Here is a 25373-nt window from a genome sequence, read left to right as displayed (position 1 = left end):
CTATAACATGCACTGTGAAGCAGACTCTGCACAGTATTTGTGGTTAATAAATCGCACAGTATTTGTGGTTAATGCACTGCACAGTATTTGTGGTTAATACACTGCACAGTATTTGTGGTTAATACACTACACAGTATTTGTGGTTAATATACTGCATAGTATTTGTGGTTAATGCACTACACATTATTTGTGGTTAATACACTGCATAGTATTTGTGGTTAATACACTGCACAGTATTTGTGGTTAATACACTACACAGTATTTGTGGTTAATACACTGCACAGTATTTGTGGTTAATACACTTCATAGTATTTGTGGTTAATACACTACACAGTATTTGTGGTTAATGCACTACATAGTATTTGTCGTTAATACACTGCACAGTATTTGTGGTTAATACACTGCACAGTATTTGTGGTTAATAAATCGCACAGTATTTGTGGTTAATACACTGCATAGTATTTGTGGTTAATACACTGCACAGTATTTGTGGTTAATACACTGCATAGTATTTGTGGTTAATACACTGCATAGTATTTGTGGTTAATACACTTCATAGTATTTGTGGTTAATACACTACACAGTATTTCTGGTTAATGCACTACATAGTATTTGTCGTTAATACACTGCACAGTATTTGTGGTTAATACACTGCACAGTATTTGTGGTTAATGCACTACACAGTATTTGTGGTTAATACACTGCACAGTATTTGTGGTCAATACACTGCACAGTATTTGTGGTTAATACACTGCACAGTATTTGTAGTTAATACACTTCATAGTATTTGTGGTTAATACACTACACAGTATTTGTGGTTAATACACTGCACAGTATTTGTGGTTAATACACTACACAGTATTTGTGGTTAATGCACTACACAGTATTTGTGGTTAATACACTGCACAGTATTTGTAATTAATACACTACACAGTATTTGTGGTTAATACACTACACAGTATTTGTAGTTAATACACTACACAGTATTTGTGGTTAATACACTGCACAGTATTTGTGGTTAATACACTGCACAGTATTTGTGGTTAATACTCTGCGCAGTATTTGTGGTTAATAAATCGCACAGTATTTGTGGTTAATGCACTACACAGTATTTGTGGTTAATACACTGCACAGTATTTGTGGTTAATACACTGCACAGTATTTGTGGTTAATACACTGCACAGTATTTGTGGTTAATACACTGCACAGTATTTGTGGTTAATACACTGCACAGTATTTGTGGTTAATACACTGCACAGTATTTGTGGTTAATACACTGCACAGTATTTGTGGTTAATGCACTACACAGTATTTGTGGTTAATACACTGCACAGTATTTGTAATTAATACACTACACAGTATTTGTGGTTAATACACTACACAGTATTTGTAGTTAATACACTACACAGTATTTGTGGTTAATACACTGCACAGTATTTGTGGTTAATACACTGCACAGTATTTGTGGTTAATACTCTGCGCAGTATTTGTGGTTAATAAATCGCACAGTATTTCTGGTTAATGCACTACACAGTATTTGTGGTTAATACACTGCACAGTATTTGTGGTTAATACACTGCACAGTATTTGTGGTTAATACACTGCACAGTATTTGTGGTTAATACACTGCACAGTATTTGTGGTTAATACACTGCACAGTATTTGTGGTTAATACACTGCACAGTATTTGTGGTTAATACACTGCACAGTATTTGTGGTTAATACACTGCACAGTATTAACCAGGACGGCCCTCCGGCAGCTCGAACCGCAGCCCGCCCCAACCACCTCGTCCACTTGCAACAAGCGGCACTCGCCCACGACGCCGCATCCACGCTAGCCACACACAGACGCACACAAAGATCCCGAGCACCTGTGAAGGCCGACACGGCACACCGCACTGGTATTCATTTGAGGCTGAGTCGACCTAGGGGAGGCCCAGGACCGGTTAAGATAAATGTTTCACTGGTGTTGGCCGTGAGCGGGAATCGAACCCGGGTCGCCGGGTTCATAGCGCAGCACGCTAACTACACTACCGCTCCCCACACGCCACACGCCACATGCCACATGCCACATGCCACATGCACACATGCACACAGACAAAGATCCCTGTATAGCCTTAACAGACATTTGGGGCAAGTGCGGTGAGGCACCTATAAAGGCCAAACACGGTGCACACGAGGGGGGTGGGTAACCAACACCACGCTCGGCCGCCTTTGTCTCCCGAGTTGCGACATTTACACACATCGCACCGGGTTACTCACTTGAGTCTGAGTCGACTTAGGGGAGGCCGGTGCAGACAATTATTCATCATTCTTTTTTGACCATGAGCGGGAATCGAACTCGGGTCACCGGGTTCGTAGTGCAAGCGCATTAACCGCTGCACTACCGCTCCACACATGCACACACACACACAACCACCGTGCTGGATGATCCTCGTTGCAAAAGTAGCTACACGTGTAGTAGCTACTACTACACATGTAGCACAAGTAGCTACATGTGTAGTAGCTACGGGCCCCGCACTTTCAAGGGCCCCGCGCTAAACGCGTTCAAGCTATCAATTCCGGTTCAGTGATTCTGCACTTGCTCTATTACTATAGGACTATGCCGCCTTCAACTTTTATGAACGACCGGGTGTTTGAGGTTAGCGATTTGTCGTATTATCCGGCTGTATAGCAAATTAAAGAATACAATTACTTTACTGTGCAAGTTAAAACATTTGTGTTTTAATATTGAAGTATTTTTTTTTTATTTAGGGGCCCCTTTATAACATGTTACAGGCCCCGCACTAGCTTAATCCAGCACTGAACGCATATCCACGCACGCGTGCCCACAAAGCTTAAGGAAAAATTGTGCGTTGTGAAAATTAATAATCTGTGCAGGCTCATGAGTGTGTGTGCGTGTGTGTGTGTAGCACCTCCCCGCCCTGTGCATAATTGCCCGAAGCTGTACGCACAGCAGCAAAGGGCATCAGCCGCGCGCGTGCGTGCGTGGCATGCCAAGCAGAGGCAACACGCCACTTGCGTCGCCCGTCGCTCTCAAAGTTTTCAAGGTTACAGCGTTAAGTTTGGCTTATCAAGAGAGGCAAAGTTGTCCGGCGAATGTCGATTCTAATGTATTATATTTCTGGTCGAATTTAATAGAATTGTAGTGACGTATATTGGGTCACGGCGGTGTTAGCATCAGCTACTGACAGAAGAGTGGAACTGTGCGTGTTAGAGCCTCTCTCTGGCACCAGAATGGCATGGAAGGGGGCCACGAGGAGGCATGGCACTGGTGACTGTCAAAGAGAGGGCAGTTGAGGACGTGACAGTCTGGGTGAACCCGAGAGGGCACGTCACCAGGACAGGATAATGAGGGTGGCCACGAGGGGGCGAGAGGGACACGCGGTGTATGGCCCAGAACCTTCTGGGAGGATCCAGAAGGGGACGTGGCCGAGGGCGGAGCCAGGCCACGCTCAGGGGCATAAGAGGGAGATCCCGAGAGACGATCCAGGCTACGTCTCTTTGATCATCGGGCTTCGGTCGTCACGTTCGGCGTCGTGGGTCAGGCAGTGTGTTGCTGACCTGACCCGGTTATGTAGTTACCCGTTGTGGTCTAGTTAACCGTTGTAGTTACCACCTATATCGATATCCCGCGTACGTTCATGTAGTTACCCCATTGTGGTCTTAGAATAAACGTGTTGCCTCCAAAGTCGTGTGGCCCCTAGTGAACCCACTACAGATTCAATGCGGTGTTGAATTTACTCTTCTATATGTCGTTAATGTCTGCCGTACCTACATGCAATGACAAAGACCCCCCCCCCCCTGTATAGCCTTGTAGAATTCTGGGGCAAGTGCACAGCAGGTGCTGCTGGTGTGACTGTCATCATTACCCCTGGGTGCCTTTGCCTCGCCATTGCTGATGCTTAAATAGCACACCAAGGAACTCTTTTAAAGGGTGAGTCGATCTCGCAAAGGAGGCCCAGCAAAGGTGATAACAACCAAATCAATTGCCATTTATTTGCCCATGATGTGACAACTTGACTTGATTGGTACTGCCAGGTGGTGGAGGTTTAGAGTAAAAAAAAACGTGACGTTATACCTACACAATGGTCTAACCCAAAAGAAAGCATTTATTTATCAGGGTTCTACCTGTCAATGTGTAACAAAACAGAGTATTTAAGAATGTTCGTGAGCTAACAGTGACCTCGAAACACGCTGTTGTACATCCGTAAAGGTCACATCTTTTTTTGTTTGTTTTACCGGCATGAGAAAGAAATGAAAAACAAATCTCTGTTCATTCGAAGCAGTCTCGAATCTCGATCTTACGACAGTCTTCACGCACGATCGGCTCAGACTACATGCATTGCAGTGGGCTCTGATATGTTATTCAAGACTGCATGTATCATTATATCATATACGGGTGTTTTCCAGCACGCATGAAAGCAAGGTGGTATTGATTGGCGGTGCTATGTTAGCACTCGTGGAAAGAGTCTTAGCATATTATATTAATTACTCCGACAAGCATGCCAATGATAAGTTGCATGTGTATTTGGCATGGCCATCTTCTGGTGAACAAAAGAGAGTCTATGTGTGCCTATGAACAATGAATGTGAAGGTGTCACCGATGGATATCAGAGCTATTGGCCCTATTGTTTATTGACTACGCTTGCGATATAATGTGCTCAGAACCTTGTCTCGCAGAGTAATATTACTGGATGAACAAATCATTGTCTTGTTCTGTGTGTGCGCGCGTATGTGTGCGTGGCAGCGTGCAGAATTAGCTATTGGATTAATTGAATGCGTTTAATTCATAAGCACAGAAATAATATTAAAATATGATGGTTGGACGCATGACTGGTACGTAACCACATATATATGTACCCGTTCACAAAGTTATAATAATTTACAGGCCCTTGTCAAGCCACTGTTGGATGAACGCCTCCCTGCACCGTGCCGGTCATGAAGCTGCTCGGTTATCCTGCACCACGCCAGCCTCGGTGCGGCCTGGTGAGGAACCAACGGAGGGCAAGGATCGGTTCAGACACCGCTCGCCACTGATCTTAGCCACGTTTGGGATACAACTTCAGTGCGCGAACCACCGCACTACCGCTGCCCGCGTGTCTAAATTGTCTCCCAGGTTTCTAAGTGTCGCCTTCAGAAGCCTTTTTTGCTTCTCTCAACTAAATAGTGCCGCATTGCTCGTGGGACAGGATCATACAAATGAACCGAAACGCAGCCACCACTGCTGTGGATCTTCTTCCCTTTAGTTCTCTGATCTGCGGAAGAGCTGCAGGTCAAACTCCCTCCATCCGCTGCAATCGAGAGCTCTCATCTTCACTTCACTGCCCCTCCAATTAACGCGCTTGGCTATGTACGGTGCGATAGAAGTTCAACACACACACACACGTACTGTACGCCCCCCCCCCGCCCTTACTTCCTTCAAGGCGTCAGTCAAGAAGCCTCTTTCTTTCCTTGCCTCTTGGCCACTTGACCTTCACCATCCTTTCCCGAAGCTTCCTTCATCAAAGATTTTCTGAAACGTTCTAAATTAGACTTCTCTCCTCCCGAACCTGCTCTCTGGAACGTCCTAATCTCTCCTTTCTCTCCATTGGAACGGTTTATTCATTTATTTATCCGACATCACTACCCACATCTCGAGGCTTTCGAGTCTTCGAATGTCTTAGAGTGCACGTTTCTGCTGCATACAACAGGATACTCAACTGCTCTCCCAGGGCATATCCACGAATGTGGATATCCACTGATGCGGAGATGAAGAATCCCTTCAGTAGCTTCACTGTTTAATCAACTATCGCCGTTGCTCCTTTCCTACATTGCTCCGTTTGTTTTCATGATGACTCTTTTGGGTTAGGTCATGTAGGTGTAATGTTACCTTTGTAGCTACTGTATAACCTTCCACCACCCTACAGAACCAATCAAATCAAGTTGTCACGTGGGGTAATTAAATGCCAATCGTTTTGGTTTATCAGCAAAAACCGGAATATTGAAGAGCAAGTAAATGATTTTTGACATGTTTTTTTATTAGACTCTTTTTTTTCTTTCTGGAGATTACACCCAGCCTCGTCGGGTGTCCACAGAAGCTCAGCTTTTTACTTGTTTTGTTTTGTTGAGGTTTCACACGCCCACTGTCGAATCTATCTACCCATGTGTACATTCCTCTGTCAATTTCTGACATTGCCGACCCCAGCAGCTTGGGCCTGGGGCCCCGGTGAAACGGCGCCAGGGCTCACCGAGGTCGGTCCTTCCAGCTTAAATAAAAATGTCTAAAATCCACGTCATCCTCCCGAAGCAAAAAAAACTTGTAAACGCAATTTGCAGTAAAATGGGGCTGTGCGTCACACCTAATTCGCATTGCTACCGCCACGCCTCTGTCCAAATTTGCGCTGAAAAGAACGCGTGAACGCACGTGTTCATTCTCCGTGCGAATCTTACGTCAAATTTGGACGTGTGTTGAGATACTCCCTTTTTTTTGCAATGGCTACCGTCCAGTGGTCTTTCAATAACGAATTTTCTTGAATGTAATATACATTTGCCATTTAAATGCCTGAGCAATTGTGTGTTTATTTTGTATTATCATTAATTATGCCATATTGGTGACACGTCATTGCAATCAACGGTTGTACACACCGATACTGTTGGCAGACAACAAAATAAAAATACTTTGGAAAGATAACTGAGCCACACTCAGACCACACTGTTGGCAATGTATAGAACTGTTCTGATTTCGCATATTCAGTTGACCGCACCTCCCATTAGCACGGTTGGCTATGTACGGTGCAAAATAAGTTCTACGCACATACATTACCAGCTATAAAATTATTGCACTTTGCGCCTAAGACTACAATATATATTGTTTCCTTGTGGTTTTTAAATCAAGCAAATGTAATCATTACTTAATACCCATCATGTCAAAACCTCACCGTGGGAACAAACGTATACTATAAGAGTTACCATAGTAATGTGTACTACCCATAACAACAACGTGGGGGGACACTAGCCAATTCATTCACGGGTCATTATCAGTGTTGAAATTTCTCCACCGTCGCCTCTGACTTTAGTAGGTACGGAAACCATCGAGAGGAGGGGGATGAGTCGCACAGCTGTGCCTTGTTTCCCAATCCACTGCCGAATGAAAGCCCTCCCCAACACCACGTTGTCCTGAGGGTTGTTCGACCATACTTCACCGATGTAGTCATTGGTGGATTGATTAATAAGAGCCAGTCCAGGACCAGTTTCAGATGTCACGCGCCACCGTTGCTGGCCGTGGGCACGAATCGAACCAGGGTTGCTGGCTTCACAGCGCAGTGTGCTAACAACTGTGCCACCACTCACCCGAGATCAGCACGTGCGGCAAAACTCTCCAACCTGCTGGCTTGCGAGGTAATCAGGAGATGGCAGAATCGCAAGTGGGTTCATGACCAATCTGTGCAGACCTGGGAGAGTTGTTTTTTTCCAGAGTAGGGAACACATCCAAGAGGATGTCCAACGCAGAGAGAGAATGGCAACGATGAGGTCAGCTGGTGTCCAGGAGCTAGATGGATCATTGCTTCACAAGGCCATGAGAGATGGGGATGGCTTGGGAAGGCCTTCAACCAGCAGCGGATCGATCATGGCTGGTGATTATGGTGGTCACAAAAAATGATATTCCATCCGTTCGTGGCTCATGTGGGACAGTCTATTGATAGGAGCCATGGTTTAATAGTTTTGGGAAAAAAATAACTATTTGTCCTGCAAGACGACCCAGGTCTGAACCTGTGAATCACACAATGCACAATGGTGTTATCTGCGTTGATTGAGACTTTGTAGCACGCTGGCACGCAGCCCAGCGCTTGCCAATAGGCTATTATTATTGTCTTAACACCTACTTTGGTCAAAACAATCTGAATTAATTTCATCAGTGAAGACTGCCTGCTTTTGACACATGGTTCAGATATAATGTATGGTCATGAATAAGAAAAAAATGGAACTAAAACTGAAGGGTGCAGAAAGCGGCATGGACCAGATGCGTGCTTGGATTTGCATTGATAGACAGAGCTGGTAACGCATGTATAAGAGAACATACGCAGGTTAATGGCATTCACACTAGGGAGGACACATCGCTTAAAGGGATCGTGGACGATAGTCAAGAATAATAATGGCATGGCAGCCAAAGAATGGAACATGTCCAAGAGTACATCTAACGAGGAGATGGCATGATGAATTCCGCTTGTGTTGGGTGGATTATTACACCGCAGGATCGTGAGAGTTTTTGGCGGATTGAGGCCTTCATCCAGCAGTGGATCGACTGACTGATGTAACAAGGAAGCACAGGGCAAGTCGTTCATTGGCATAGCTGTAGACTGCTGTTTAGTGGTGGTGGTGGTGGTGGTGTATGATGGGCCGTTAAAGGATGTCAGTTGGCAAGTTCATGTTTTTGTTGCGGTTGCACCCGATTCAAGAGCCGAATGGCTCACAGGGCTCTACCAAAATAAATGAAACTGAACTACTGAAGTGGCTTTGGGGTCACTTGCAAAACGGACGTGTGTCTGTGTTGCTGTCGTGTAAGAGATCAGGAATGAGAATAAACATCCGACACCAATGTCACTCGGCGCAACAAAGGAGATTCGCGGTGGGCAGAGGAGAACGGCAATGGAAATCACGAAAATTGTCGTCGTCTTCTTTTCCCTTGAATTCTCCTTTCCAGAACTATTACCGTTTCACGGCACAGCGCGTTACATCGCAGTGGCAGGAGGGTACTGGATGACAGCGGTTAAAACCCCTTTCCTCTACTTCACCCCAGTATCTGCTTGCCGCTATAAAGGCAGGCGGTTGATTGTATGCTCCGAGAGTGTCTCGCCAGTTAGTAGCCGGATTTAGCAAACTCGCACGAATTAAAATCGAAATCAGGTGGCCAGTACAGCGATGAGTTATTGAATCTATCTGTGCAGAGCTTTGAGTGTTTTTGACGTTATCTCATCGTATGCATGCGTTTTCTCTGGGTGCTATAGATGTATCCCACAAGGCAGTCATTAACAAAAAAAAATTGGCCAAACATCCAAGTGCAGAGCTCACCATAAAACGAGTCTTGAGACTCAATGAGGATTCCCTGGGTCAAAAAAAAACAGGCAATGGTAACGTATTGTACTTTTAGTATAATTTATGCCAGGTACCTCGCGTTACATGTTCCAATTACACTGTGTGCATACTGATTGAAAGCCTGTACCTTTGTACTTTTTTCTCATTTTAATAATTGCAAAATCAAGTTTGCATTTGTATTTTCCTTCAGATATCAAAGTACGACGCAGTAAAACTCGTACTTAACATTAAAAACTTGTACGGTAAAAACATTTACTTGCTCCCCAAATGTTTGATGCGTGTATTTAAGTTGACGATGTTAAGAACCCCTTTAAAAATAATGACAAAATCGACTCGTGTGATTTGATTGGGAGCTCATGAAAACGATAATGATGGTAAAGCTATCTTCTTAATAAGTATTAATTGAAGAAACCGGTCATTACATCGATGGAATTCACATGGAGGACACGGTTAATGCCTGTGGGCGAGTTGGCTTCTGAGCACTCATGATCGTTTAAGTGGGGCTTGCTTGATGTTGATTTTGCGCGAAAATAATGTGTAAAGAGCAAAATAACCTCGCGGTCGTAAAAAACAAACCCTTTTGGCTTGAGGCCCTTTAAGAAATTCCACTTTGCCTCAGCGCAACGCATTGGCGGGCTTCGCAGATAATTAGAAAGCGGAATAATTTGGGGACATTTCATAGCAGGGGAATTTAATATGCGGTTTGAGATGATTTTCAACGAGCCCAGAAAGATGCCGCACCAAGTGCTCCCAGGTTATAATTTAATTCTCTCACCATGCAGGGAAATGAAGGGTGGAAGGGTTAAGAATGGAGCAAGGTTCTTCTCCAATGGAAGTTGAGGTCTTTTGCTCCCGGTTGTCTCTGCAGGTTTGAATCAAACCACAGGCGGCAACATTGGCCTTTCACAAGAATCACACTGGCCATCCTCACGGTGGGCAAGGAATACACCGTGAGATGTTATTTCGCGCCAGTGCACGCCAACACAATTGGGGACGGACTAAAATTTTTTTATTTATGAAAATATGTTGCTGGAAATTATTTTGGTGAAAAAAAAATGGGTGGGGGGGGGGGTGGGGGCAGAAAGCCCTGAGTTTGGGGCCTCGGTAGAGTTGTACTGTACTGCCGCTTCGCTGCCTCTCATCAGGCATGCCCGAAGGCCAATAATCATTCCGCAAGTATGGTGCTGATTTGTTTGGGCTTGTGAAGTTTGGGTGTTCGGCCTTCATAAATGTGGGCTTTCACCAGACACTGCAGTCTCTTCCCAGACACAAGAATAAAAACAGAACGAGGCAAATATGCCTGGCGGGAGACTCTTTTATATGAGTGTTCCGCGTGGCTTTCTTGAATTGCGTTACAAATTCCACATGTTTATGGCAAGGGCCACTCGCCATAGGAAACTCACTGTTGACGTCCTGCAAAGTCGTACACATTTTATAGACTCCAGAGAAGCATGATGATGGGCTGAGTCGATCTCCTACCCCCCTCCTGCTACCCTTAGGGATTTGAACTCATGACCTCCTGATTGTGAGTCACGCGCTCTAAGCACGGCGCTGCTTGACTGGATCACTGAAGAGAAACTAGCTTCAATTCAATAGTGCAGTGATGCTCTTCCTTTGACTTTGACTGGTCGACCGATACAGGTTGATTTAAAGGGTCTGAGGATTTTTCCCCGTTTGAGTTCCATCCGACTAAATAAGCTACACCCTCCTGACAGCGTGGAACAATGGGCATGCGTTAATTAAACACTATCCCCAGGGAACGCACGGTTCATCACACGTGCTAGGCTAATTAGAGCCCGCCCACCAGAAAGATGCAACCAATCAGACGCGCATACGTGAGTTTATCCCGAACTCCCATTGCAAAGCAAATACAAAGATCCACCATATAGCCTTCAATCGACTTTTGGGGCCAGTGCTGTTTGGAAGCAAGCACACCGGTGGGTGGGAGGCCGACCCCAGGCCTGGCTTACCAAGTGCTGATGTTTACTCACCATACCAGGTACTCATTTAAAGGTGAAATGACCTAGGGAAGGCCCAGTACCGTTTCAGATATTCATCACTGATGTTGGTCGTGAGTGGCAATCGAACTCTGGAAGCCAGCATTTAGCGAAGTGCATTAACACTACACTACTGCGTCCACGCTGACGAGATGTTAACTACCTTGCCTGGTATAGGGGAAGTCGTGGGTTCGATCCCGACCCCGGGGCAGTTTAAGTGTACAAGAGATTATATCTCAAACTCCCAGCATAAACCTACTTGATGTACTGTCAAAGCCTGGGGTCAATTATACAGTGATTACAAACACAGCCTCATTGTTCACTGACATTATAATTGCGAGCACATTGTTGTTGAAAATCATTATGAGTGGCACGACTCCGATTGCAGTTGACTCCAGGTCTGGTCCTACAGACAGACACCCCGTTTGCCGCGAGAGGTGGGTGTCTCGAACGTCCTTTCTCTCCGCATGATTCACCAACCCACCTGAACCTCAGCCTCACCACGCTGGTTAAATTTATAGCGAACACAGTCCCCAAAGTGAATGGTTCGTTCTCTGTGTTTCGGGCGTATACCTCTTGCACAAATGTGTTTAGTCGTGTTGCTTATTTGAGAAAAATCGAACAACATCAGACAAACATATTGTCATACCAATGTTCACATTGTTTCAAAGCCGTATCTCCCATGGAATTCCGTGGGTTCAGTGCTAATGCTTGCACCGTAATTCCTTTCCAATATCCCCTTGGCAATAAATACCTCCTCTGATTTGGCTTCATGAAAAATGAAGGCAACTCGGAAAGTGTGCATGTGCGATTTTCTGACGCCTGCTGTATGTTTGGAGTTTGCGTGTTTCTTTCCACGTGGTCACGTGGATTTTTCTCCGGGTCCTCCGTTTTTTTTTTCTCCTCCAGATTTAGAATGATCATCACGCGTTTGGAGTATTTGGCTGCTATACATTTCCACGTGATAAGCCACTTCGTTAAGCTTTCATTTGTGGCCAGGTCACTTCGGCAAAAGAGCTTTAGAGCTCGGTGGGCCTTAGCTGGTGAGATAAAAAAAATATATATTTAGTTTAGTTTTAACGCAGTTATACAGTCTTAGGAGATGCATTGGCTTGGGCAATGCTTCTATATCCCCCCCTCCTGCTCAGTAAAGCGATGCATTTTGCGCAGGGATTTTCCAAAGTGCAATGGGCACAAGCGTGAAGGGTATGGCTCCGGGGGTGATGTGCATTACTTATCGCGTCCAGGGTTATATTGCCTACGACGGTCGCATTCCCTCTTAGGTCAAATTGGCGTTCCCAGTGATGCGTTAACACAAATTTCCATTGATGCAAGGAAATAATTGGAAGGGCCACGGAGACATGCGCACACGCACGCGCGCGCACACGCGCACAAAAAGTTAATGTAGGTAACGCGGAATCGGCGCATTAGCGCGCCTGGCACATCGGTAAGTGTATTTCACCTCCCCGATGCCCGTTGTAATCGGGTGCGCGACAGGATTGGCTTAGAGGGGACACTGCGGGGACCAGGGTCACAAAAGTGGCCCGACTTATTTTTTGCTCAAACAGCGTTTGGGGAATATCGGACGGTCCGTCTGCGGCCGTCGCCAAAAACCGGCGTCACATCGCCGCCAACAGAGGAGGCACGCACAGGAAAGACAGAGAATGGCATCATCGCCTCTTGGCTGTGAATGAATCTACCGAGAGAGTGAGACGCAACGCGTGGTCAGGGAGCAGACATTCCGTGCCGAAACACTCAGATCTTCTTCCCTTCCTGTGAGTGGCAGAAAATAAATCCTGGTCTGCTGTTCGAAGTCAAAGATGAGTCAAGATGCGTCCATCATCAAATGAAGTATAGCTACTTAATCTAGTACTGTATTCCTTTCCTGAACTATATATTTTCTTAAGAATCGCTCAGCAAATTAACAATATCCATTCATAGATACCCCACTCATTTCTAACGACCACTTTTTTTCCTCTCAACAGGCGATTTAATAAGGTGAAGCTATGCTGAGTAACGTTCACCGGGAGGGTGTTAAGCTATGTAATATGTATATCGAGATTGGTGGGAGACATGTAGAGGCTCTATTAATTGTCCCTGGTATTTTCGTGGAGGTATATATAAATGGATCACCCTGTACGTCGGCAGTCATAAGCCAATGAATGACTTGATTGATGGCCCTTACTGCAGGTAAATAATGCTTTATGAGATCTGTGAACAAGCTTAAACTACGTGTGGTGTCACACACCTGTATTCCAGTGATTTGCAAGCGGGGTTGGTGGAGCAGACAGAGATCATCATGTGCACGTGCCACCCAACTTCCAGAGCTATTCGGTGGTCAGTATTTTTGCGTTGATTTTTTTTTGCGTGTTGTCCCCGCAACATTTGTGGGCTTTCTCTGGGTTATTTTGGTTTCCTTCCTCACATAAAACTACCCAATAAGGAATCAGTCAAACATCCCGAGTAGGATGACTCTGAACAGAGTTGTTAGACCCATTGAGGTGTTCCTGAACAAATAAATCAAAACTGCCATATTCATAACCATTACACTTTGGGTGCTAGGGTTTATGGGAAAGATCGCTCTACTGTCTCCCAAGTCAATGCCCGATTAATTTCAAGAGCACACACTCACTATCTTCAAGGTCCTCCACACGTTCCCTGCTGCTACAACCAAGGCCATCTTCTTTCGAAGCCTCAATCAACCTTCGCTCGGTGGGACGTCAGTCTCTCTCCCCTACTGCTCCTCCCGTGATCTGGAACACCCTTATCCCAGCCATCCGTGCTGTCGACTCCCTGGCCCTGTTCAAGTCCAGGCGCAAGAGATTCATTTTTAACTGCCTACACTTGACTCCCTCTGTCGATGGAATATTGCCCCACTGTGCCTGTACGACATCGCGAGGTGTGGTCAAAGTTAGATGCCATGCAAATCGAAATTGTAATTTTAGCAAAATATTTACTGCATCTGAACAACGCTCCAATTGCAGGAAAGGAAGCGTCGTTTTGGCTTCTCGCTTCTGCCGCATGTAACCATAGCTCTGGTCCCTGGTGGAAGTTGTTATGAGTTAAGTAATTATGAGAGGGCGACTAGTTTGAGGCCTATATCTCATCCAGACCAAAGGAACGATTTAAAATGTAAATGAAATGCAACAGTTTGGGTTTTTGAGGCACTTTTGTGCCATCTCATTTTAGGATGCAAATGTAATGAAGTAAAAAATAATAATTATGATGATGATGATGATGACAATAATGATGTATTATTGATAAAGCACCCTCCTATACACCGGGACGTCTCAGCACATTCCATCATATCTCCTCTCAAGAATTTGAAAGGGCACCCCCAGAGGCACCTATCCCTGTGTGGGACAGGGTGAGTCAGCACCTGGCCTATGAGTGGGCATGAGTCTGCCAGTGGGAGTGTAGATTGCAATGTAATAAACCCATTTGAGTTATATGCGGATCATTTAAAGAATTCGGGCAAAATTTGGCCCCCGACAGAATGAGAAGCTTGAAATAATAAAGATGGACTAAAATCTTCATCATATGTGTGAGAAGTGATTCAATATCAGATTACAATGGGGGAGGTGGCCAAGTGACTCAGAGGTCAGAGAGGTCACAGTGCTGAGCCGGCACCGCCGAGACCGTGGGGTTCATATCCTGTGACGGAACTGGGTTCTCAAGTGTAGTGAGACGATGGTCTCAGCCCAGTCACCAATCACTACACACATAAAAAACCCAATCACATTAAATTTTATTCTGCACTTAATTTGGCCAGGTTCCAGCTCTGAGAAATGGAATATAAATTTTAACTGTCAGGTAACAAACATTATGCAGAGTGGGTGGAAGAGTGCTGCCCTCTAACATGTGGACTGAACGGTTACTTGAAGGGTCCTCAGAGGTAGCTTTGCGTTATCCACTTCCGTGGGCCGTTCTCTGGCATGAAGGGTTGTACTGCACTGCGAGAGATGAGCGAGTTCTCATCCCAATTTGAAGAGCGTGTGGAGATTTTGGTGAAGTGAGAGGGGAAAATAGGCAAAGTAAGAAGCAGAGTGGGAGGGAATTGTGTAATGGCCAGCTGAGTTAGGAGTAAGCCATGCGATGGGCTTCCCTGTTAGTCTCTGCTGCTGCTGAGGTTTCATGTTCACATTATTCCGCACTATTCCACGTTCATGTTATCTGGGCACGTCACTACGTTTGTGTACGGTATCCCTATGTGTAGTGCCTTACGAGGGGCACGAGAAAACCAGTGATTGTGTGAAGAAGAAGGAGCTAGGCAGATGGGCCGAGTTGTGACCGGGGTGTGACGTGCCTGCTGTTCATTCCTGCAAAGGGCAAGGGGGTTGTGCTTCCTCTCGCCGACTGAGACACATGGGCATGGGAAGTCGGCTTTATGATGCCTTGCTCCTTCGCAGCCAAAGCTCGAGTCCACAATATTTGACATGGCCCCAGGCTGGTATCGCACCAGAGTTTGGATTCGAGGCGTTAAACCGTCCGCCGTGCAAGCCCATACCTAACCCGCAGTGACCACTTTTGCTTACTTCTGCCCATCCAGAAACCCGAAGCGGCACACGTGCAGCCGTCAAGTTTCGAATGATGTCGATGGTGATGGATAAGTCAAAGTGGCGTCGTCTGGCTGGATTGAGGGCCAGGGAGGGGATTTATTTCTCTCCCGGCAGAAAGGCAAAGGTGCAGCCCTGCAACTACTTGGAGGCAGCTCAAGAGAGCCCCTCCAAAAAAAATGTTGGCCCCTTCTTCCACGCTGGTTAGACATCTTGGAAGAATAGGGAATGGCCACGCTTTAGCGCACCACCACGCGGAGCTGACGATCGTCAACTTGCGGCGGTCTGGACCCATTGGCACTGCTGGGTGGACAGCGGCGCTGGCGGTGGCGTTGGTGTTGGGGATTTAAGAAGCTTTGCACCGTTGTTTCAACTGGCGAGCCGGGAGATCGAATCGAACTGGCGACCTTTGCATTGCAAGTCCGGTGTGCTCACAATTAACAACCATCGCGGTATCGATGTCTGGGATAGCCTTATACAATTCGAAGTGAAGCAGGTTGTATCGAGGTGAGGGGGGAGGGGAGATTTTTATATATATAAACCTTCAAGGAATCTCGCCTCCAGTTAGAATATATTTTCTAGCATGTGTTTACATTGTAGTTCATTCGAGTGATGTGGCTTTATGGGTGGCGAGATGTTAATTGGCTCTCCTGCTTTACAGGAGGTCGTGGGGTCAATCCAGACCCTGGAGTTTGTGGTTGTCTCTCTCCCCCATGGTCGTGTGGATTTTTCTCCAGGTCCTCCGGATTTCCTCTCCACATTTAGAATCACGCATTTAGAGTATTTGGCTGCTGTAAATTTCCGCGTGTTAAGTGACTTCGTTGAGATATCATTTGTGGCCAGCTCTCTCCTGAAAAAAAGCTAAATATCTCAGTGGTAGTATATATAAAAAAAAATAGTTTAGTTTATTTAGCCGAAGTCGCATGCTCGATACCTCATTATGTTATACAATTTCCAATTCTGTAGCATCTACATAATAATGTCTCTCAAGATGCTTTACAAGCAGGGGAATGCGAGGGTGGCAGTTATGATTGGGTAGAGGAGTGGCTTGGCGAAGAGGCCCACAACTCACGTGAAAGCACAGGCAGAGAAGAATAGGAAGGTCTGAAGCAAAACGGATTCGAACATGGAGACGGAATTTCGCAATCGGCAGAACAGACAGCCAGAGGGGTGGGAGTTCCAGACATCAGGAGCAGCAGAAGAGAACGAGCAACCTCTCATCGAGGGGAGGCCGACGGCGGCGTGTCGGCAGCCAGCCGCGGTCGCTGGAGTGGGGGGGCGCGGTGGGTGGGGGGGGGGTCAGGGTTAGGGACCAGGGTGAGATTGCAATGGACAACGGCAGCCAAAGGCACCTGACGCTCACTCACTCACTCTCTGTCTCTCTCACCTGGGTTGTTCATCTCGTTGGTCTCGTCCTCGGCGAGGGGGCACTTGTCCCCATGCGTACTCGGCCGCGGCGAGTTGAGGTCCGACTTGCAGTAGTTTGGGGACGCGCCGGAGGCGGGGGCGGCCGCCGCCGCCGCGGCCGCCGCGGCCGCCGCGGCCGCCGCGGCGATCTGCGCCGAGCGCGGGATGTGTTTGTTCTTCTTCTTGGGCAGCTTCTGCTTGGCCATGGCCAGCGAATAGTACATGCCGAAGTTGTTGACGATGACGGGCACGGGCATGGCGATGGTGAGCACGCCGGCGATGGCGCACATGGCGCCGACGAGGCGGCCCGACCACGTCTGTGGGTACATGTCCCCGTAGCCCAGCGTGGTCATGGTGACCACGGCCCACCAGAAGCCGATGGGGATGCTGGAGAAGTGGTTGTTCTTGATGTCCTCCTCCTTGGTGCCCAGCCGCTCTGCATAGAAGATCATGGTGGCGAAGATGAGCACGCCCAGCGCCAGGAAGATGATGAGCAGCAGGAACTCGTTGGTGCTGGCGCTCAGCGTGTGGCCCAGCACGCGCAGGCCCACGACGTGGCGCGTCAGCTTGAAGATGCGCAGGATGCGCACAAAGCGGACGACGCGCAGGAAGCCCAGCACGTCCTTGGAGGCCTTGGACGAGAGTCCGCTGAGCCCTACCTCGAGGTAGAAGGGCAGGATGGCCACGAAGTCAATGATGTTGAGGATGCTCCTCATGAACTCCTTCTTGTCCGGGCAGAAGGAAACACGCATGAAGAACTCGAAGGTGAACCACAGCACGCACGCGCCCTCGACGTACATGAGCGCCGGCTCGGTGATGGCCTCCTTGACGATGACGGCCACCGTCGCGTTGCCCTGCTTGATGAACTCCGTTCGGTTGACCTTCAGGATGAAGTGCTCGTGAGTCTCCAGGCAGAAGGTGGTGATGGAGATGAGGATGAACAGGAGGGAGGCCAGCGCCACGTACTGCAAGGCAAAAACGGCGCACCGCCGGGGGGGGTCACTCGACACGGCCAGAATTCGCGTGTGCTCGCTCGTGCTCGTGCTTGTGATCGTTATCGGACAAGCCGGTAGGGTGCCGCGACCCGCAGAAACATTAATACTCACTTTCAATCCTTCCTAGACGCTCTTCCCTTCCCTTTTTCCATCCCCCCCCACCTTCCCATCCCCCTTCCCCTCTCGCACCCCCACTATCTCTACTCCCTTATTCAGTTCCTCTTCCCCTACCTTCCCCTTTCCCACATGAAAGTACAAACACCCCGGTCGTGGTACCCATTTGGAGTGGTGGCAGCGGCGAGCCCGACCTCTTCCCTCCCGGAAGTTCTGGAGTAACGGAGTTAGGGACTTTGTACCCCCTCCCGTACTTTGTGGATCTCCGTGCTCCATATAATGAAATAAAAAAGCCCCACTTACAAAAGTGGAATCTGTTTGACATCATGCCTGCCTACGTGTAAAGCGATGTTCAATTAATTGATGCGAATGCCACGGTCTGAATTATCAGCATTATACATGAAGGCTCAATCGTTATCACTCGGGCACGTAATATCTGTACATGCGTAAGCACATTTTCAATAATTGCGACCCCAATAAAAGAGCAAGTGCCGTGAATGTTAAAAGTAAATGCTGGGTTCTGTTTAACCCCTCTTTATCAGGGAGTGAAACTTACCTGTTATACATGTATTGTAATGTCATATTTTATTCCAACACAAAAGCATGATTTCTCAAGGGTTTTTTTTTAGGAAGGGCCTGCATAGATACATTTGTCCAGTTCCTTCGTTAATATTTCGAATCTTGTAAGAATATACAGTGCCCAGAGAATCACACATATACAAAAGCCTAATGTTCAAGATTTTGTACAGTAAGGTAAGTAACCCACCTGCTCTACTACTGCACATAGGCCACCATCTATCAATGTTTATAAATACATCTTAATGAATGCACAATGTTGGTGCAGTAATTAGCGCACTGCACTGCACTGCACCACGAATTCCCAACGACCCGAGTTCGATTCCCAGTCACTGCTAACATCGGTGGTGATCGATAGCTAAAAGCGGTCGTCTTTCTTCCCCCAGTTCAGCGATCTACATTAACCAGCACGGTGAGGTGTGTCTGGCAAGATGGCCGCCTGAGGGGAGCTCCCGGGGCGCTCCCAGCAGCGGCTGGTGGGGGCCGGGGGAGTCGACGGAGGGAGCCGATGGAGCCAAGGGGGCCGACGGAGCCGGGGGGGCCGGGGGGGGCCGACGGAGCCGGGGGGAGGCCGACGGATCTTGGGGGGGGGGCGACGGAGCCAGGGGGGGCGACGGAGCCGGGGGGGGGCGACGGAGCCGGGGGGGGGCCGACGGAGCCAGGGGGGGCCGACGGAGCCGGGGGGGGCGACGGAGCCAGAGGGGGGGGGGACGGAGCTGGGGGGGGTCCGATGACACGAGCAGAGGGAGCCGACACTGACTTTCTCACACATCATACACTGACTCACTCACACATCATGCACTGACTCACTCACACATCATGCACTGACTCACTCACATAATACACTGACTCACTCACACTTCATACACTGACTCACTCACACCATGCAGTGACTCACTCACACCATGCACTGACTCACTCACACATCATACACTGACTCACTCACACCATGCAGTGACTCACTCACACCATGCACTGACTCACTCACACATCATACACTGACTCACTCACACATCATACACTGACTCACTCACACCATGCAGTGACTCACTCACACCATACACTGACTCACTCACACTTCATACACTGACTCACGCACACCATGCACTGACTAACTCACACATCATACACTGACTCACTCACACCATGCACTGACTCCCTCAAACATCATACACTGACTCACTCACACATCCTACACTGACTCACTCACACATCATACACTGACTCACTCACACATCATACACTGACTCACTCACACCATGCACTGACTCCCTCACACATCATACACTGACTCACTCACACATCATACACTGACTCATTCACACATCATACACTGACTCACTCACACATCATACACTGACTCACTCACACCATGCACTGACTCACTCACACATCATACACTGACTCACTCACACATCATACACTGACTCACTCACACATCATACACTGACTCACTCACACCATGCACTGACTCCCTCAAACATCATACACTGACTCACTCACACCATGCACTGACTCACTCACACATCATACACTGACTTACTCACACCATGCACTGGCTCACTCACACTTCATACACTGACTCACTCACATCATGCACTGACTCCCTCAAACATCATACACTGACTCACTCACACCATGCACTGACTCACTCACACATCATACACTGACTCACTCACACATCATACACTGACTCACTCACACCATGCACTGACTCACTCACACTTCATACACTGACTCACTCACACCATGCACTGACTCCCTCACACATCATACACTGACTCACTCACACATCATACACTGACTCACTCACACATCATACACTGACTCACTCACACATCATACACTGACTCACTCACACCATGCACTGACTCACTCACACTTCATACACTGACTCACTCACACCATGCACTGCCTCCCTCAAACATCATACACTGACTCACTCACACCATGCACTGACTCACTCACGCATCATACACTGACTCACTCACACCATGCACTGACTCACTCACACATCATACACTGACTCACTCACACATCATACACTGACTCACTCACACCATGCACTGACTCACTCACATTTCATACACTGACTCACTCACACCATGCACTGACTCACACATCATACACTGACTCACTCACACATCATACACTGACTCACTCACACATCATACACTGACTCACTCACACATCATACACTGACTCACTCACACATCATACACTGACTCACTCACACATCATACACTGACTCACTCACACATCATACACTGACTCACTCACACCATGCACTGACTCACTCACACATCATACACTGACTCACTCACACCATGCACTGACTCACTCACACTTCATACACTGACTCACTCACACCATGCACTGACTCCCTCACACATCATACACTGACTTTCTCACACATCATACACTGACTCACTCACACCATGCACTGACTCACTCACACATCATACACTGACTCACTCACACCATGCACTGACTCCCTCAAACATCATACACTGACTCACTCACACCATGCACTGACTCACTCACACATCATACACTGACTCACTCACACCATGCACTGACTCACTCACACATCATGCAATGACTCACTCACACATCATACACTGACTCGCTCATCATGCGCTTACTCACTCACACATCATACACTCGCACAAACACTGACCCATTCACTCATCATACACAGGTTCACTCATCTTGTGCTGGCTCACTCGCACATCATACACTCACTCACACTGCCGCTGACTCGCTCACACATCATACACTGACTCGCACATCGTGCGCTGACTAACACATCGTGCGCTGACTCACACATCATACACTCACGCTGCTGCTGACTCACTCACACATCATGCACTGACTCGCACATCGTGCGCTGACTAACACATCGTGCGCTGACTCACACATCATACACTCACTCACGCTGCTGCTGACTCACTCACACATCATACACTGGGAGTGTCGTGCTGCCAGCTATGGCTGCAGTTTTTTATTGTATGTGTTTGTATATCGTTTATTGTTAAATTTAAAATGACAGTTCCTATGATTACTGTTGTTACATTGTTTTTATAGCTTTATTTTGGTGATTCGAAAACATATGGTTAATCTAAATTGTCTTATGGTTGTTGTTGTTGTCGTTGGCTTGCACCACATTGTGATTTTTGCACACAGCGTTTTAATACGTTTTTTTGTGTGGAATATTTGCTGGTTTATTCCAAGATGTTTCTGTTGCGCGTTGTCGCTTTAAGATGTTCTGTGTTCAAATTTTGTCTGTTGCGGTTGCACCCGACTTAAGAGCCGCATGTCTCACAGGGCTATACCTAATAAATGAAACTTGAAAACTCCCATGACTGAGACAGCTCATGGAGGCCTATATCCAGCAGTGGGATTGATTGAGAGGGATACATATTAATGTTATTCAATATTATGATCAATAAACCATTCCTCCAAAGCACTGATCATATGGCATGTGTCACCATAAACTGAAGTTAACTATTTTTTATTTGAACAGGTAAGGCCCACTGAGCTATATTGCAATTTTTTTTAGAAGCGACCTGGCCACAAATAACAGCTCAACGAAGTGGCTTATCACGTGGACATTTTTGTTTACAGCAGCAAAAAATTCTAAACGCATGTTTCTAAATGTGGAGGGGAAAACCAGAGGACCTGGAGAAAAATCTACGCGACCACGTGGAGAAGATTTAAACTACAAATATACAGACATCAGGGTCGGGATCGAACCCACGTGCTCGTATAAAAGGCGAAATAGTTAACATCTCGTCACCGTGGTGCTCCATACCCATCGTCTCCCTGCCCGTTCCCTAGAATGTATAATAATAATTATTATTATTTATTACTATCCTTCTACATGCATCATGATATGACACGATGGTGAATTTCCAAGATATGACAATTACCGCGAAATCACTTTCCCTCAATTTTGTTATTGTATTTTGCCTGTTTATCATCTTGTGTGTGTTTTAATGTATCCATACAAGATATACAGAGGCATTTTCACTGGTCTACCTCCTGCACCTATTCCTGTCTGTGCCCTAATAGCCTCAAACATCTCCGCTCACTGCAGATGCCCTTATAGGTGGCCCCTAAAGGCATTTTGGGGCTCTGCACGGTTATCTTTTCCTAAATAGATATTTTAAATCTCGCTGCAAGTGGGAGTAATGCGCAGAGCGAGTCGCCCAAACCTGGCTTTTGATCCACTGTGCAATGTCCCTACCTGCCTTCCTCCGTGTCTTGCTCGTCTCCACGGATACACCTTTGCATAAAGCCTCGGTAACGGTGTACCAATACGAGCCAATCGGACACGTATCGATACATATTTCTAGACAAACGTGGATTGGTAATGTTGTTGGATCATGTAGCGGAGTCACTTTAATATTAACAGCAGCTTCAATTGATTGTTTGTGCCATGCCTGTCGGTGCGCCTCCGTTTACTCTGCTGAGGTATGCCAGGTCAAGATTTTGCAATTTTGAGAGAGCAAATTCTCACTTTGCGAAACTGCTTTTCACAATACGTTTTTAAAGTGTGAGGCTGAGTCTAAATTACCTTTCTCTGAAAAATCCCAGCAATGGGCTGAGTGCCGCTGTGGCAGAACGCGTCAACTCAGTCCTTTGGGGTTCATAAAATGATAACTGCTTTTGTGGGAGGTCAACCGTGGGTGACCTTTTGACGAATGGTCCCTGACACAGCAATGCGGAATTTCCACCGCAAGTTCAGAATCGCCAAGACACGTGCGTTCGAGCGATTGTTTGTGTGGATGTGGTGGCTCTTTGACTTTGGTATTGGTCCTAAACCACTGGAGCAAATGTAATTAACAATAGCCGATTTGAAAGGCTTTTGCCTGATTGGAAATATAACCCGATGAGTTTAATTTACCCTTGACCCCAAATAATCACATTTTTTAAAACACTTTACCACTTGGCCAGCAAGTGCAGGATCATTGACTTGGCTCTGACATGATGCACGTCTGTCAATCAGCTAATGGCTTCGTACTGAAATGCAATCATTTAATGGCTGTGCTTTTGGCTCTTCCACATTGCCACACCTTGCCTTGTCTGAAGGAGACACATTCTTAAGACAAGAAGGCTTTAGTCAGTCAACGAATCATTTTGCGTCCCTTTAATTAGCGATATGGAAAATGTTCACACGCGACGCCATTGCCATCGTCAATCCACGCTGAATCCACCGCGGGAGGAAAGCCCCCACAAGCCGCCGCCATCACACGCGGCTCTGCGGTGTGACGATCCACCCAGCGCCCGCAAAACACCGGCTGATGGCATCGCTCATTCTCTTTGGTGGTGTGGACGTCCCCCCTGGACGCGTTCCATCCCTTGGCTGCCACTCGATCGCAATTCCTGACCTCCGGCCATTGTCCCACCCAGCTACGTGTCCTGCCCAAGCCCGCTTAACCATTCTCAATGGAGTGAGTTGCATCTTTAACCTGCGTTTGTTTTCTAATGCACGTGGTCCTCTAATCCACTTGTTCTCTCTCAGGTTAATGTGAAGCATGCATCTCTGTCGCATATCGGCATGTACTACTGGTTCAATTCGGTAGTGGGACAGCTGTTCGCCCATCTTTGCTCATAGTTGACTTCATAATGTGGATGTGACAATCACTCAAAGAGTACATCAGCATTAGGCCCATCTTATAATTGAGTGCACTGGTGTGTGTGGTAATGCATTTGAATGTGGCCTAAACTCAACACTAGTTTTACGTTCGCTCATCTTACCACACTTAACACGTTGTATGCTTTTCAGCGGTGATCTTGTTTTAGAATCCACCTTTATTATCATAAATTTCGATTATATAATACATGACCTTAATTTAAAAAAATGTGTATGTTATTTCCCCACAATATCATCCCGACTGTGCTATTGGCATCATGCAAAGAGTCAAAGTACGTGGATCTCTCACATAGCAGTCCCTCTGATCATGTTAGAGAATGGCCCGTGGAAGCGGTTGTCACAGAGCTACCTTTGAGATCTTGTCAAGTGACATGTAAGTCACACACAGTAACGATAAGCATGTTTTCGTCTGCTCAGCATACGAGAGTAATGTGTTGCATCACAGTCAAACTGCTATTTTAATTGTCAGAGCTGAAATTAAGCCAAATTAAGTGCAAAACCAAATTCTATGTTGTGCTTTTTTGTGTGGTGACTGGGCTGAGACCATCAACTCACTACGCTTGAGTGCCTGGCTTAATGACAGGCCATTACCTGGATTCGAACCTAGGGTCTCAGCGGTGGCAGCTAAGCCCCCTGACCACTGAGCCTCACAGCCATCTCTTGATGAATTCGCGTGCATAATCAAGGACACTATCAGGGGCGTGCAATGATTGTTCACCTCAAAGTAAGTACATTCAACTGATGCTCCAAATAATTCGCTGAAACATTAAACATACATCGATGATGTGAACGCAGCCATTTGCTTGCGTGGATATAAACTGCAATCAAATGCGCTCCGTGTTGGCAAGCATGGATTAAGTTGAATGTACAGCTAATCTCATCGCCATTGTTACAACATCACAGCAGCTTGCCAGCCAGCATGTGTTCATATATAGAATGCTCAAGCCCCTCTTAGGATTTTTTCCCCCTCGTATTTTATCTTTTATATTTTGAG

General features: G+C 46.8%; 1 protein-coding gene across 2 annotated transcripts in view; it reads right to left on the bottom strand.

Annotated features, from left to right (window-relative positions):
- LOC116945537 (voltage-gated potassium channel KCNC1-like) overlaps positions 1–25373 on the bottom strand; it is a 97026-nt gene that overhangs the window by 46477 nt on the left and 25176 nt on the right. For both annotated transcript variants that reach the window (XM_032959911.2, XM_032959910.2), the window contains exon 2: positions 17016–18000. In XM_032959911.2, the coding sequence (XP_032815802.2) occupies positions 17016–18000 (985 nt within the window). The remainder of the gene's footprint in view (positions 1–17015; positions 18001–25373) is intronic.

The sequence above is a fragment of the Petromyzon marinus genome, chromosome 24, assembly GCF_048934315.1.
Source record: "Petromyzon marinus isolate PM22_M1 ecotype Great Lakes invasive population chromosome 24, UKy_Petmar_22M1.pri1.0, whole genome shotgun sequence".
In the NCBI taxonomy this organism is placed as follows: Eukaryota; Metazoa; Chordata; class Hyperoartia; order Petromyzontiformes; family Petromyzontidae; genus Petromyzon; species Petromyzon marinus.
This window is presented reverse-complemented; position numbering and strand designations above follow the sequence as displayed.